Source organism: Ranitomeya variabilis, chromosome 3 (genome assembly GCF_051348905.1).
Source record: "Ranitomeya variabilis isolate aRanVar5 chromosome 3, aRanVar5.hap1, whole genome shotgun sequence".
Lineage (NCBI taxonomy): Eukaryota > Metazoa > Chordata > Amphibia > Anura > Dendrobatidae > Ranitomeya > Ranitomeya variabilis.
This window is the reverse complement of record NC_135234.1, coordinates 330,315,811-330,332,885: the sequence shown is the minus strand read 5'-3', so window position 1 is coordinate 330,332,885 and position 17,075 is coordinate 330,315,811. Positions and strand designations below refer to the sequence as shown.

The 17,075-nt window shown below is 43.6% G+C and overlaps 1 protein-coding gene across 1 annotated transcript in view; it reads right to left on the bottom strand.

Annotated features, from left to right (window-relative positions):
- The window catches only part of LOC143815950 (heterogeneous nuclear ribonucleoprotein R-like), a 153,147-nt gene that overhangs the window by 65,563 nt on the left and 70,509 nt on the right, over positions 1-17,075 (bottom strand). Inside the window, exon 2 of the mRNA XM_077295782.1 lies at positions 12,761-12,868. Within this exon, the coding sequence (XP_077151897.1) occupies positions 12,761-12,841 (81 nt within the window). The 5' untranslated portion in view covers positions 12,842-12,868. The remainder of the gene's footprint in view (positions 1-12,760; positions 12,869-17,075) is intronic.

The following is a 17,075-nucleotide window of genomic DNA, read 5'->3' as shown; positions in this document are numbered from 1 at the left end:
GCGTGCGCGTATTTACGGACTGATGGCCAGAAGCGCTAGTTAAATGCAGCTGTCAAGAGTTTGACAGCGGCATTTAACTAGTTAATAGGTGCGGGCGGAACGCGATTCCACCAGCATTTATTGCAGGCATATGTCAGCTGTTCCAAACAGCTGACATGTCACAGCTTTGATGCGGGCTTACCACCGGAGCCCGCATCAAAGCGGGGGTTCTGCCATTGGACATACTATTCAGTCCGATGGCAGAAAAAGGTTAAAATATTGGACTGTAAAAATAAAAACATTTTTTCGCACTAAAACGTTACTTTTGCCACACAGTTTAATTTTGATATGGGCTAATATGAGTAAATAGACCACACAAGGGTATGCTTCCACGGTCAGGAAACCTTCAGGATTTGCTGCGGATTGGACGCTGCGTACAGCCGCAGAATCCAATCTGCAGCATCCAGATGTTACAGCATAGTGGAGGGGATTTTATGAAATACAGTCTCCACTATGCGTGCCGCATCCAGTGGCCCTGTGTAACCGGACATGTGACGCATCTTTATAGACTGCAGCATGTCTATCTTGCAGAGACGCTCCGTCTCCACAAGATAAATAACCCAGTCTATGAATACGATGCGGTGATTCCGGATGTGTTCAATGAACACATCCAGAATCACGGCGTGTACAAAAGGGGGCGGCGCTTTGGGCGGAGCGGGGTATCAAATGCGTCCGAAGAGCAGGGATTCCAGATAGTGGAAACATACCCCAATTTGTTACACAATTCCTTTTGGAGTACACCAATACTACGTAAGTGGTCGAAAAACAACTTTTCAGCCACAGTGCAAAGCTCAGAAAGAAAGATTCGCCATCTTATAGTGCAGATTTTGCAGGAATGGTATGAGGGTGCCATGCCACATTGGCAGAGCCTTTGGAGGTGCCAGAACAGCAGAACCCTCCCACAAAAAAATTAGCAAATTGCCTCTTCTGAGAAAAAGAGGACTTAAACTCTACAGCGCCACCTATTGGAAGTAGCGATCCTACAAGTCACAATCAACCCTTTAACGAGTCGTGCAAAAAACAAACAAAAAAATTTAAAATTTTACGAACTAAACCCCTCATTGAATTAATCTAGTAATGCAGTGAGCATAGTAACACTACAGGTTTACTACAGAATTCTCTACTACTGGGCAATTAAATACTGTGTCATGAAAGGTTGGGCACCCCTTGTCAAATTAAGCCCTGCTTAAAATAAAAGGGCGGTGCTTCCACCCCACATCAGTTGGGTTACAGAGCATGAGAGGACCTAAAAAAATTAAATACATAACCAACACCAACATCTATTCAACCAAATCTATAGTGAACACCAACAGTGATAAAGGAGGGGGGGGAAGGATATACTGGTGCTGGCATGGGTTTTGGAAAAAACGTCTACCCATAAGTGACCTTGGTGTTTTCCCTTCACAGGACAGCACAGGACTTTAGAGACTTCAGAAGAAACAAAACACCCTAAGGGAGGGACCACCGCATGCAGTTCTCTTCTGCCAAAGGTTAACCCCTTCACCCCCAAGGGTGGTTTACACGTTAATGACCGGGCCAATTTTTACATTTCTGACCACTGTCCCTTTATGAGGTAATAACTCTGGAACGCTTCAACGGATCCCAGTGATTCTGACATTGTTTTCTCGTGACATATTGTACTTTATGATAGTGGTAACACTTTGACATGACTTGCATTTATTTATTTGTAAAAAAAACGGAAATTTGGTGAAAATTTCGCAATTTTCCAACATTGAATTTTCATGCCCTTAAAATCAGAGATATGTCACACAAAACACTTAGGCTATGTGCACACGTAGGTCGGATCCTCTGCGGTTTCTCCCGCAGCGGATTTGATAAATCTGCGGGGCAAAACCGCTGCGGTTATCCCTGCAGATTTATCGCGGTTTCCACTGCGGGTTTACTCCTATACTATTGATGCTGCATATGCAGCAATATGCAGCATCAATAGTAATGTTAAAAATAATTTTAAAAATGGTTTATACTCACCCTCTGACGTCCCGATCTCCTCGGCGCTGCACGCGGCGGTCTGGTTCCAAAGATGCTGTGCGAGAAGGACCTTCGTGACGTCACGGTCATGTGACCGCGACGTAACGGTCATGTGACCGCGACGTCACCGCAGGTCCTGCTCGCACAGCAACCCTGTGACCGGACGGCCGCATGCAGCGCTGAGAGGTGAGTATATCATTATTATTTTATTTCTTTTTTTTTTTTTTACACAAATATGGTTCCCAGGGCCTGGAGGAGAGTCTCCTCTCCTCCACCCCGGGTACCATCTGCACATGATCCGCTTACTTCCCGCATCGTGGGCACAGCCCCATGTGGGAAGTTAGCGGATCAATGCATTCCTATGTGTGCAGAATCGCAGCGATTCTGCACAAAGAAGTGACATGCTGCGGAATGTAAACCGCTGCGTTTCTGCGCATTTTTTCCCGCAGCATGTGCACAGCGGATTGCGGTTTCCATAGGGTTTACATGTAAATGTAAACGCAATGGAAACTGCTGCGGACCCGCAGCTGCAGAAACGCTGCGGATCCGCAGTAAAACCTGCAAAGTGTGAACATGGCCTTAATAAGTAACATTTCCCACATGTCTACTTTACATCAGCACAATATTGGAACCAAATTTATTTTGTTAGGAAGTTATAAGGGTTAAAAGTTGACCAGCGATTTCTCATTTTTACACTTTATTTTTTTTAGGGACCACATCACATATGAAGTCATAAGATAGAAAACAGGGTGGATAAAAATCAATGTTTTTTTAAAAAAATCAAAAAAATCGGATTTTTTTGATTTAAATCGGATTTTTTTTATTTAAATCTGATTTTTTTCAATAAACTGCTTTTTGAGGAAAATATTTTACCATCCAAAGGTTCTTCCATCATGAGATAAAGCTGAGTTGTTTAACTCAGTAGAATAAAGGCTGTATATGTGTAACATTCACAATGCCATGCTCTTCCAGAGGTTTCTGTAGGATGCTGACTATCCAACAAGTTTGGGCATGTCAACTGAATGGAAAAAGAAACTAAACCAAAAGTGAAACCAAGCTAGATGTGTGGAATTAAAGGGGCAGTATGAACAAAATGTGGAGGCTATTAATAGTTTATACAATTAAGACATGCTGCTTTTAAACACCTACCTATTGCCATATAGTAAAACAAAAAAGATTTTTACTTACTTTGGGGTCCCCCCCTCACCCTGGCGTTAGATCGTTGCCCCTAGTTTTGTCCGTGTAACTATGGGCGCACATGCGCACTGCTCTCACTTCTCATTTTAATCGTGATTTATATTAAAAAAAAACCTTTTGATTTAAATCAGTGATTTAAATCATGATTAAAATCATGATTTAAATCGATCCGATTTAAATAGAAAAAAATCTTTTGATTTAAATCGTGATTTAAATCATGATTTAAATCGGCGTGATTTAAATCAATCCACCCTGATAGAAAATACCCAAGTGTGACACCATTCTAAAAACTGCACCCCTCAAGGTGCTCAAAACCACATTAATGAAGTGTATTAACCCTTCAGGTGCTTCACATGAATTTTTGGAATGTTTAAAAAAAAAATGAACATTTAATTTTTGTTTTGTTTTTTTTACATAAAATTTACTTCAGATCCAATTTGTTTTATTTTCCCCAGGGGTAACAGGAGAAATTGGACCCCAAAAACTGTTATGCAATTTGTCCTGAGTACGTTGATACCCCATATGTGGGGGTAAACCACTGTTTGGGCGCATGGCAGAGCTCAGATGGGAAGGAGCGCCATTTGACTTTTTAATGCAAAATTGGCTAGAATGGAGTTAGGACACATTGTCACGTTTGGAGAGCCCCTGATGTGCCTAAACAGTGGAAACTCCCACAAGTGACACCATTTTGGAAACTAGACCCCTTAAGAACTTATCTAGATGTGTGGTGAGCACTTTGAACCCCCAAGTGCTTCACTGAAGTTTATAAGGCAGAGCTGTGAAAATAATAAATATTTTTTTTTCCACAAAAATGATTTTTTTAGCCCCCAAATTTTTATTTTCCCAAGGGTAACAGGAGAAATTGGACCCCAAAAGTTGTTGTCCAATTTGTCCTGAGTACGCCGATACCCCATATGTGGGGGTAAACCACTGTTTGGGTGCACGGCAGAGCTCGGAAGGGAAGGAGCACCGTTTTACTTTTTCAACGCAGAATTGACTGGAATTGAGATCGGACGCCGCGTTTGGAGAGCCCCTGGTGTGCCTAAAAAGTGGAAACCCCCTCCCAATTCTAACTCCAACCCTAACCCCAACACACCCCTAACCTTAAACCCAACCCTAACCACACCCCTATCCCTGACACTCCCCTAACCCAAACCCTGATCCCAACCGTAAACTTAATCCAAACCCTAACCCTCTCTCTAGACCCAACCCCAACCTTAGCCCCAACCCTAACCTTAGCCTATAAAAAAAACCACTGCTGCAGGCAGGCGCCAGCTGTGGCATCTGTACTACAGCATAATCGCATGTGTAATCTACTATATAATTGTCTAAGGGTCACTTCCGTCTTTCTGTCTGTCTAACGGAAATCCCAAGTCGCTGATTGGTCCTGGCTGTTTTGCCGCGACCAATCAGCGACGGGCACAGTCCGGCGGCAAAATGGCCCCGCAGTCAGTGCCCGCTCCATACTCCTCTCCAGTCAGCGCTCACACAGGGTTAATGGCAGCGTTAACAGACCGCGTTATGCCGCGGTGTAACACACGTTAACGCTGCTATTAACCCTGTGTGACCAACTTTTTTACTATTGATGCTGCCTATGCAATAAAAATCATTATATACTCACCTTCCGGGAACCAGCCCAGGCCTTTCCGGCTCCTTGCGCCGGTGACCCAGCCGGCGCGACCAATCAGCGACATTGGCTTGGTCGCGCCCAACCGGCGTGACCAATCAGCGACATTGGCGTGGGATCTACTGTTAAAAATAATAAAAAAAAAAAAAAAATCATTACTCACCTTCCGGATCCAGCCCAGGCCTTTCCCGCTCCTCGCGACGCTCCGGTGACTGGTCCATGCATTGCGGTCTCGCGAGATGATGACGTAGCGGTCTCGCGAGACCGCTACGTCATTATCTCGCGAGACCGCTACGTCATTATCTCACGAGACCGCAATGCACTCTTGGGATCGGAGCGTCGCGAGGAGCATCGGTAAATGCCTCGGCTGGATCCAGGGGCCGACGGAGGGTGAGTATATAACTTTTTTATTTTAAGGGTTTTTTTTAACAGAGATATGGTGCCCACATTGCTATACGCTACGTGGGCTGTGCTATACGCTACGTGGGCTGAGCTATACGCTACGTGGGCTGAGCTATACGCTACGTGGGCTGTGCTATACGCTACGTGGGCTGTGCTATACGCTACGTGGGCTGTGCTATACGCTACGTGGGCTGTGCTATACGCTACGTGGGCTGTGCTATACGCTACGTGGGCTGTGCTATATTTCTCTGCTGTATCTGTGCATCATGAATCAAGGTATGTGTTAAAGAGGGGGGCCCACTGAGACTCTTTCACCCGGGGCCCTCAAAAACCTGGAGCCGGCCCTGGCTTCACTGATTGGTCATGCCCGGCCGCGAACAATCAGCGACAGGCGCAGTCCGCCCGTGAATTGGCGCGGAATTTGAACAACGCTTCGCTAATTGGTCGCGGCGGGCCGAATCCTGTGTATAAATTGCATTATTCTGAAATCTTCATAAATAAACTACATACATAGTCTAGAATACCCGATGCGTTAGAATCGGGCCACCATCTAGTGTGCATATAATTGTTATGGTTGAGGTTACCCTAATATTTAAAAAATATAAATACATTTGAAAATGTCGCATGATGCTAGCACAGTAGGCACCATCTTGGAGGAAATTTTCTTCTTTAGCAAGATGGTGCCATTAGCGCATGCGCAGTAGCAGCTGTCGGATCACCTCTAAATATATCGGTAGCTGCTACAGCGCGGGAGCCATTATCAATTTATTTTTTTTTTAAATATCCAGATAACCTCAACTATGACAATTATGTACACATGCGATTATGCTGCAGCACAGCCTGCAGAAAGGTTTTTTTTCTTCTTCAGTATTCTTTTAATAATTTAAAAAAAACAAAACCTGCTATACTCACCATCCGCCGCCTTTCACGCTCCTCGCGACGCTCCGGTGACCGCTTCATGCAAGCGGCAGGTTCCGGTGGCAAGGATGGTATGCGAGAAGGACCTGCCGAGACGTCACGGTCATGTGACCGCGACATCATCACAGGTCCTGCACTCATACCAACCCTCAGACCGGAAGCTGCCGCGTGGACCGCACACAGGGCCAGGACTTCAACGGGCCTTCGGAAGGTGAGTATATGTTTATTTTATATTTTAAGTCGGTATACTACATGGCTGGGCAACATACTACGTGGCTGGGCAACATACTACCCATCCATGCCCCTTTCTGAGGAAGCTAAATGCGAAACGGCGCTCGTCAACAGGGCGTAGGGGAACCTTGATAGCACTCCTACCGTAGCGCACAGATCCTGAAGCACCCACCATCTGCACTTGCAGGTAATTTACCTTTATGTTTGTGCTTTGTACTTCCCTACTTCATAACAGTTATGCAGTGTAGTGTGTCTTTCTCACTCCCCAGGTATAATAGCAGGTAACGCTGCATTTCTGGGCTTCCTTTGCCTCTACTTTGCTATAAGTGGCAAATACAGCACTTTTTCACAATATACTATACATAAACAGCTTTGTGCGCTGAATACCATCAGATATACTTTGGTGACTCAAAGCAGTAGTGACATTGAGATCTGCATCTTTTTTACCTATACTGTTTGGTATTGTGCTTCATAGGTCTCCCCTGGTATTTGGAGGTTTCCGTTCCCCCATTTCTTTGTCTATTTTATTGTTCAAAAAAATCCTTTTCAAAATATTTTTTGTTTCATAAATAAACATTGATTTTAATTGTAATTTTCACTCACTTTGCTTCTTTTATGGTACCAGCCATATTGGAATATATTTTTTAATATACTACGTGGCTGGGCAATATACTACGTGGCTGGGCAATATACTACGTGGCTGGGCAATATACTACGTGGCTGGGCAATATACTACGTGGACATGCATATTCTAGAATACCCGATGCGTTAGAATTGGGCCACCATCTAGTATGTATATATAATATTATGTTAACTAGGAGGCAGGTCACTGATCTGTCAGCAGTCTTCTGTATGAATAGCTAAGCAGAGCACCACATGAAGACCACCAGAGGCCACCCTGGAGCACAGGCATATCTAACTCAAAACTGAAAATAAAGATTAAACAACCACAAGACGGATTTCATCAATACAGGTATCATTTGGATCAGTATAACAGCGTCGAGCTGACAATTTCTGTAGGCTACGCAGCACAATCCTGCTGACAGATTCCCTTTAAAGGGAATTGGTCAGGCTATTTATGTGAAGTATCCTAAAATAGGGCTTGGGCTACCCTTTTGAGATATGTTACCTTTATTTTTCTACGTGGCCCTGTTGTGTTCCTGTAAACAAATTTATTGTCTCAAAGGCAAGTAAAGCATGTGTGAATTGCAAATGAGTATTCACCCTTTCCCAAGCTCATAAACCTACCCACCCATCACGCTCATGTCAGGACAGCAGACGGCCAGCCTGAGGATTGTGATGTGATCCTCGGGCGAGTGATCTAGCAGTCTGACTGCATTCAATCAGTGATGTCAGCCGGGATGGTAGTAGGGGAGGGTGTCAGGAACATGAGGTATTTGATTTTCTATTATCACCCACACTGAGCTTTGCTACATCCAAGAAATGAGGACAGACACGCTGCAGATTCGACCCCCCCCCCCCTTCTTTCTGCCTGCTATCACAGTGAAGTTCTAGCCACTCGTTTCCTCCTCCCCCAGGAATGTCTTTGTTTGCAGCTGTAAACCAAAATTAAAGAGTAGTCTTAAACTGATACATAATCGTACAGCTTAGGTCGGGAAGCAGGACAAATACATTTTTGGTCCCTGCATCGACCAGGCCATCACCTAGTGAGTTACCAATTTCCTGTACCCTTGGTATGAGAAAAAAATTACTGTTTACTCGCTGTGCCTAGCCAGGTCGTGTTTGGTCTTAATAGAATGCTACTCGCAAAACAAGATCAATGATAATTCCGTAGTCGCTATACGAGGTTGCATCCTGGAGATAGAGTGGATATAAATGTTCCATAACTCTGAGTCCCTCTGAGAAAAGAGGAGTGCATTTCATGACTCAGCCCACTCAGTGATGTCACGACCAGAGGGCATATCTTAACCCTGCTGAGTTGTGAGTCAGTCTTTGGCCAGGAAGAGAGCCAACAACAGCTCTGCAAGCTGCTCTGATGCACTCTGATGTTCGCCCCTCCCCCACAGCACATGGATTGCCATGATCTGAAATGGTATGAGAGAAATGTAAGTGTTTTTCCATCTATAATCCCTTTTTATTTGTAATTGTACTGTACATATTATAAAAGTAGACAAGTATCATATCTTTTTATACTTCTGTAAAACACTGCCTACCTTTTTTGGAGTAAAATATAAAATTACTAGCTTGTTCCTCCTTGCTCTATTACGTACTGTCACGTCCTCGGAGGTGAATTACGCTACTAATCTGAGTTGGCTCCAGACCAGTTATTAATTAAGAAATCGGAGCTGGTGGCTCTGTGCTGCGAAAGCCAGTCTCTCTCAAACCCCCTTCATTCCCTCTCCCGCCTTATACTAGGTAAAACTGGGACAGCCATTTCCCAAACTGCATAGGACTCTTTTGTTCTTTTAAAGTTATGTATACTGGCACTGACCAGGACTAGAGATACACGGATTATATATTCCGGATGTCCATCGAGAGATCTATAGCACACTGAAATCGCTAGGGGCTAAACCCAACGAGTTGCAAGGAGCGAAATTCTCCGTAAGCGGGTCATATATCTACGCCGTGTTTATACTTAAAAGACCCCCCCCCCCCCCGACGTGGTGAACATCCTGATCATGGTGTCGTTCTTATATGAGGTTCATACAGCGAGTTATGTATAGAAATGGTTTGTCATAACTCTAAGAAAGGGGAGGATTCAGCCTCTGAGTGAGGTCACCACAGGGGGAGTGCCTTGGTTTTGGGCTGGGAGATAAGCGAGTGAGACATCAGTCTTTCCTAGTCTTTTTTTTTGTCCTGGGTCTAGCTGAGAGACAGGTGTGTGATGCATCCATGTGTGCCCCTCCCCCACAGCACACGGTCAGCCATGAGATGAAATGATATGAACGAAATGTAAGTGTTTTTCAACTTTAATCCCATTTTATTTGTAATTGTACTGTACATATGATACTTTTATAATACCTTTTTATACTTCTGTAAACACTGCCTACCTTTTCGGTGTAAAATATATAAATTACTAGTTTTGTTTCTCCTTGCTCTATAACGAACTGTCACGTCCTCTGAAGTGAATTACGCTACTAATCTGGGTTGGCTCCGGACCTGTTATTAATTAAGAAATCAGAGCTGGTGGAAGCGGATTTGTCCTGTGCGTTTGGGAGGCTTTGTAGCAACTGACGGAGTTGATAATTGTTGTTCCCGCCTGAGTGGGACTAATTATATCGCCCTCGCTGCAGTGTGCCCGTTAGCCAATACAAAGTAAGGCAGCCTTTCTGGCAACTAATTATCCTCGGTGCAGTACCCTATCTGACCTGAGGGTAAGGGCGGCACCAAGAGCTGCAAGTTCCAAACCGGAACTGGGAAGTGGGATATAGATAAATCCTCTTCAGAAAGAACCAGGGGCAACCAAACAACCCCGGCTCATGACAAATTGGTGCGAGTGGTGGGGATGATAAGGGTATCCTCCTCATGAACCGTGACAGAGGGGGTGAGTATTTTAATTATAGTAATTGCAAAATGAATATTCACCCATTCCCAGCTGGCATTACTGATTCAGTCAATCTGCTGAATTACTTGCCCGGGGATCGCATTGCAATCCTTGGACAGGCCAACTGGTCTCCTGACATGAGTGGGAAAGCATGTATTTCTATGCCGCCGTCACTCAGGTCATTGATAGACGGTCAATATGAGGATTGCGACGCAATCCTAGGGCATATGGCAGTATGGGGGGGGGGGGTGAATATATCTTTGCAATTCACATATGCTTGACTTGCCAGCGTAAGACAATACATTTGTCCAGGGCTTAGGCTACTTTCACACTAGCGTCGTACGACGCAATGCGAGGTTGCGACGTACCGACGCATACTGTGCAAGCGCCGCACAACGGGGGCAGCGGATGCAGTTTTTCAACGCATCCGCTGCCCCATTGTGGGGTGCGGGGAGGCGGGGGCGGAGTTCCGGCCACGCATGCGCGGTCGGCAAAGACGTTCTCGACGCACCAAAAAACGTTACATGCAACGTTTTTTGGTGGGAACGGACCGACGTAACACGACGCAACCGTTGCACGACGGTTGCGACGTGTGGCAATGCGTCGCTAATGCAAGTCTATGGAGAAAAAACGCATCCTGCAAGCACTTTTGCAGGATGCGTTTTTTCTTCAAAACGACGCATAGCGACGTGCAGTGCACGACGCTAGTGTGAAAGTAGCCTTACAGAAACACATGTTCAGAAATAAAAGTTACATTTTTTGAACGGGCTGCCAAAGCCCTATTTCAGTATCCTGAAATTCAGTATTCAGTATCTTATTAGGATGCTGCACAAAAATGACCTGACAGATTCCCTTTAAAGTTATTCAGGTCCTTATTATTGACCATATTTCTTCTTCAATAAAAACTTGAAGAATTGACTGTTCCTTTACTTACCAATATATTTCACTGCTTAACAGGTGCCATTGTTATAAACAATGTTCCTCACTTAAGCCACGTTCACACATTGTGTTTTTGCTTTTTTATTCAAATTTAAAGTGGCGTTTCACAGAACAAGCAAAAGCTATGAGATTTCAGAAATCTCATGCACACACTTTTTTTGTACCTGACTTAATTGGAAAATTGCGGAGTGTCTGCAACCTGCAGCATGTCACTTCTATCAGCGTTTTTTTCTCCCATAGAAAGTAATGGGCAAGTGCAAAAATGCAGCAAAAAAGAACAGGTCTCAAGTTTTGATGCATTTTTGGTCCAAAAACGTTAAAGGCAGTTGTATCATGATTTTTTGAGGGGCAGTAAACTTTATCAGCATGCACAAGAAAACCGCTGCAAAACCAGCTTTGTGTAAGCAGCTTCTTTACTGCCAAGAAAGCACGTTAAGCCTGCAGAAAAAAACGCCCAAGAAACACAACGTGTGAACATAGCCTTAATCAGTCAGAGAATCTAACATAATGGCTCTTCAATGTATAGATTAATCTATATATACAGTAGCAATAAGAAAATAAAGGCTTGTCTCAGTTTTGCCAGAAAACATCTTGATGATCCCAAGACTTTTGGGAGAATACTTTGTGGACTGACGAAGAAAAAAGTTTAATTTTTTTGGAAGGTGCACATCCCATTACATCTGGCGTAGAAGTAAGGCTACTTTCACACATCAGGCTTTTTGTTTCAGGCACAATCTGGCAATTTTTGGAAAAACCGGATCCGTTGTTTATTTTTTACGCCGGATCCGTTTTTTTCCCATAGAGTTGTATTAGCGCCGGATTGTGCCTAATGGCCAGACGTTTCATCCGTTTTTTTCCGGATCCGTCCAAATAGTCGTTTCTGGTGGACGGAAAAAACGTTCACTGCAACTTTTTTTGTCCGGCGGAAAAATACGCACAGTGACGGAATCTGCCAAAAACACATGAAATGGAGGTGTGAAACAATGAATCCGGCGCCCAGATCCGGTTTTCAAAGCATTTTTATACAAATCATGCAGATTTTCCCTCTCTCTCTTTCTCTCTTAAAACAGGAAGTCAAAAATCGGATCCGGCGCATCAGTTTTTCACAATTTGTGCCGGATCCGTTTTTTCACAAATTGGCCGGATTTAGCCTGAACACAAAAACCTGATGTGTGAAACTAGCCTAACAGCCTTTCAGAAAAGGAACGTCATACCAACAGTACGATACGTTGGTGGTAGTCTGATTGTTTGAGGCTGTTTTGCTGCTTCAGGACCTGGAAGACTTGCTATGGTAAATGGAACCATGAATTCTGCTGTCTGCCAAAAAATCCTTACGGAGAAAGTCCGTCCATCTGTTCATGACCTCAAGCTGACGCACACTTGGGTTATGGAGCAGGACAACGATCCAAAACACAAAAACAAGTCCACCTCTGAATGGATTATGAAAAAAAAGACTTTATGATGGTCTAGTCAAAGTCCTGACCTTAATCCGATTGAGATGCTGTGCCATGACCTTAAAAAGGTGGTTCATGCTTGGAAACCCTCCAATGTGGCTGAATTCCAACAATTCTGCAAAGATGAGTGGGCAAAAATTCCTCCAGGGCGTTGTAAAAGACTCATTGCCAGTTATCGCAAACGCTTGCAAATGTTTAATTGCAGCTATTGCTGCTTAGTGTGGCCAACCAGTTACTAGCTTTAGGGGGCAATCACTTTCACACAGGGACCCATAGGTTTGGATTTTCATTTCCCTTAATAAAGACCTTCATTTAAAAACAGCATTCTGTGTCTACTTGTGTGATCTTTGTCTAATATTTAAATTTATTTGGTGATCTGAAACATTTAAATGTGGCAAACATACAAAAGAATAGGAAAGGAAGGGGCAAACACACAACTGTATAAACATGCATATTTACCTTGATCTTTGCCTCATCTGGAGCCTTGACGCTTTCTTGGGTCTTATTTCCCTGCTTCTCCCTCTGTCTATAGGTCTTCATGACACCAGTAAAATGGGAGTACTAGTTCTGAAAAGAAGAAACCAACTTATTCATAGATCTAAGCAAAATGAAATGTAATTACATTTTCTCAACTAATATTATAGATTGTGTCTGGCAATAATGCTGCCTAGTTACAGTATATATCTTTAAACAGTAAAAAGATACCATAGAGAACATAAAACACATTGCAATGGAAATAGTTTTTGTTTTTTGTTTTTTTTACTTCCATTACTAGTAGGCTCTGTTCATATAATCACCCCTACTCTGGAACCGTCTACCACAACACATCAGACTCTCGCCTACCATCAGAATCTTCAAAAAGAACCTGAAGACCCACCTCTTCCGACAAGCCTACAACTTGCAGTAACCACCGATCAACCAACCGCTGCACGATCAGCTCTATCCTCACCTACTGTATTCTCACCCATCCCTTGTAGATTGTGAGCCTTCGCGGGCAGGGTCCTCACTCCTCCTGTACCAGTTATGACTTGTATTGTTTAAGATTATTGTACTTGTTTTTATTATGTATACCCCTCCTCACTTGTAAAGCGCCATTAAATAAATGGCGCTATAACAATAAATAATAATAATAATAATAATAATAATAATAATATAATAAGCCACTAGCGATAATTTGAAACCAGGAGCGATATATACACAGGTCAGATAAACACAGTGACTCACTTAACCCTTTCACCCCGAAGCCTGTTTTCACCTTCCTGACCAGGCAAATTTTTTCAATTCTGACCACTGTCACTTTATGAGGTAATAACACTGGAAAGCTTCAACGGATTTCATGGATTCTGAGACCTTTTGTTTTTGTGACATTTATTGTACTTTATGATAGTGGTAATATTTGTTTGATATGACTTGTTTATTTGTGAAAAAATCCAAAATTTGACGAAAATTTAGCATTTTTCAAACTTTAAATTCTTATGCCCTTAAATCAGTGACACAGTACGGACCAAAAGTTTGGACACACCTTCTCATTTAAAGATTTTTCTGTATTTTCATGACTATGAAAATTGTACATTTACATTGAAGACATCAAAACAAGAATTAACACGTGGAATTATATACTTAACAAAAAAGTGTGAAACAACTGAAATTGTGTCTAATATTCTAGGTTCTTCAAAGTAGCCACCTTTTGCTTTGATGACTGCTTTGCACACTCTTGGCATTCTCTTGATGAGCTTCAAGTGGTAGTCTACAGGAATTAATGGAATGTGGAAGGAAAAAAACATTAACTTTTTTTTTTTTTTTTCACAAATTATTCTTTTAGATCCAACTTTTTTTACTTGCTCAATGGTAAGAAACAAGAGAAAATGGACCCCAAAATTAGTTGTGCAATTTCTCCTGAGCACAAAGATACCCCATACTGTTTGGGTACATGGCAGGGCTCGGAAAGGAATGAACGCCATTTGACTTTTTGAATGTAAAATTTGCTGGTATTATAAGCAGACACCATGTCTCATATTTGGAGAGCCTCTGATGTGCCTAAACAGTGGAAACCCACCACAAGTGAAACCATATTGGAAACTAGACCCATCAGAGAACTTATCTAATAATAATAATAATAATAATAATAAATATTTATTTATATAGCGCCAACATATTCCACAGCGCTTCACAGTTTAACAGTTTCAAACACAGTCATCGGTAACAATGTTAACAATACAGCAATAAAGCAAAATAAGACAAAATAAGACGACCCTGCTCGTGAGAGCTTACAATCTACAATGAGGTGGGGGAGATACAAAGTACAGGTGTGTATTTACAATGATGTATTTACAATGATGGTCCAGCCATCTTCAGGGGGTGGGGGGTAGATGGAGATAGTGAATGGGCTACACACACACACACACAAACATAAAATGATTTTGATTAGTTAATGTGGTAGGCAGCTATGAACAAATGTGTTTAGAGCGAGCGCCTAAAACTATGCAAGTTGTGGATGGTCCTAATATCTTGGGGTAGAGCATTCCAGAGGATTTGCGCAGCACGGGAGAAGTCTTGGAGTCGGGAGTGGGAGGTACGGATTAGTGCAGAGGTTAGTCGAAAGTCGTTTGCAGAGCGCAGTGGTCGGCTAGGCTGATAGACAGAAATGAGGAAGGAGATGTAAGGGGGTGCCGCACTGTGGAGAGCTTTGTGGGTGAGAACAAGTACTTTGAATTGTATCCTGTAATGAATGGGCAGCCAGTGTAACGACTGGCGAAGAGCGGACACGTTCAAGTAATGATTAGCCAGATGGACGACCCTAGCTGCCGCATTAAGGATAGACTGGAGAGGGGAAAGTCGAGTAACAGGGAGGCCAATTAGTAGAGCGTTACAGTAGTCCAGGCGGGAGTGGATTAGGGCGACAGTGAGAGTTTTTGTTGTCTCCATGGTGAGAAAAAATATAGTTCTTACCGATAACGGTATTTCTCTGAGCCCATGATGGCACCACGGAGAGAGGGGATCCGCCCACCAAGGACAGGAAACCTACAGATAAAAAGGCGGTACCACTCTCCCGCATCAGTTGTTTACTAGAGAACGATGGGAGACTATGGAACAGCTTATTAGTTTCAACATTACTTTAGATTAACTTAATTGAGATACCGCGTGACCTATCATAAAATAAACTACGGCACTATATTAACGTGCACACCCATAAGTGAAGGGAGGGAATGTACGGGTGCCGTCATGGGCTCAGAGAAATACAGTTATCGGTAAGAACTATATTTTTCTCTGTCGCCCATGACGGCACCACGGAGAGATTTCATAGATTGTACATTTAGGGAGGGACCACCGCTTCCAGAACCCTTTTACCGAAGGTAAGGTCCGAAGAGGAGATAAGGTCCAATCTATAGTGCCTATAGAATGTGGAAGGTGATGACCAAGTAGCGGCTCTACATATCTGATCGATAGAAGCTCCGGCCTTCTCCGCCCAAGAAACCGCCACTGCCCTTGTTGAGTGAGCCTTGACTTCCCCTGGAACAGACGAATATGACAAGCTGATAGCGTCCGTGATCCATCTCGCCAGAGTGGCTTTGGAGGCTTTTTTCCCCTTCCGGGGACCCTGAAAGCACACAAAAAGAGAGGCATCCTCCCTACTCTCTCTAGTGGCTTTTAGGTATTGCATGAGACATCTCCTTACATCTAGCGTATGTAATGCTTCCTCCTCCTTATTTTTAGGGTTAGGACAGAAGGAGGGAAGAGAGATCTCTTGAGTTCTATGGAACCGGGAAGCCACTTTCGGAAGGTATGCAGGGTCTATCTTGAGAATAACTCTATCCTCTAAAACCTGAATGTATGGAGGGTTAGCAGATAATGCCTGTATGACGCTAATTCTACGAGCGGATGTGAGGGCAACCAGCAGGGACGTTTTGAGGGATAGGAGTTTTAACGGGACACCCTCCAAGGGTTCGAAGGGAGGTCTGGTCAGGGCTTTAAGGACCAAATTTAAATCCCATTGAGGGGCGGTTTTAATTGGAATTGGCCTCGATCTACTTGCTGCCCTGATGAACCTTGAAACCCACCGATTCCCTGCCAAATTGTAATTAAACAGAGCTCCCAATGCTGCCACATGGACTTTCAGGGTACTCGTGGCTAAACCGATCTCCAACCCATTTTGTAAAAATTCTAATATAGTTTTAAGGGGAACATTTTCCCCTATTTTGGAGCCCGATGATGATAGGAATTTCTTCCATATCTTCCCGTATTGTTTTGTTGTAACCGGTTTCCTACTTTGTAAAAGAGTGGATACTAACCCTGGTGAAAATCCTCTATCCTCTAGTAGCTTCCTCTCAAATGCCAGGCTGTCAAGTGTAAGTTCGTAACTTGTGGATGGTTGACCGGGCCTTGGGAGAGTAAGCCTGGGAGGTCCGGGAGTACCCACGGGTCGGATATCGACATTCTCCTCATCCAAGAGAACCAAGGTCTCTTCGGCCAGATCGGGGCTATTAAGATTACATGAGCCCCGTCCTCCCGAATCTTCCTCAGCACTGCCGGAATCAGGGCAAATGGGGGAAAGCATAGGCCAGATGATGCCGCCATGGAATCAAACGCATCCAGAGCCACTGGGTTCCCCCGAGGAGTTATGGAGCAAAAGGAGGTTACTTTTTTGTTTGTGTTGTTGGCAAAGAGATCTATGTTGGGAACCCCCCATTTTTCTGTAATCTGGGTAAATACCGTCAGATTTAGTACCCATTCCCCTTGCTTTAAACTGGAGCGGCTTAGAAAGTCAGTTTTGTAG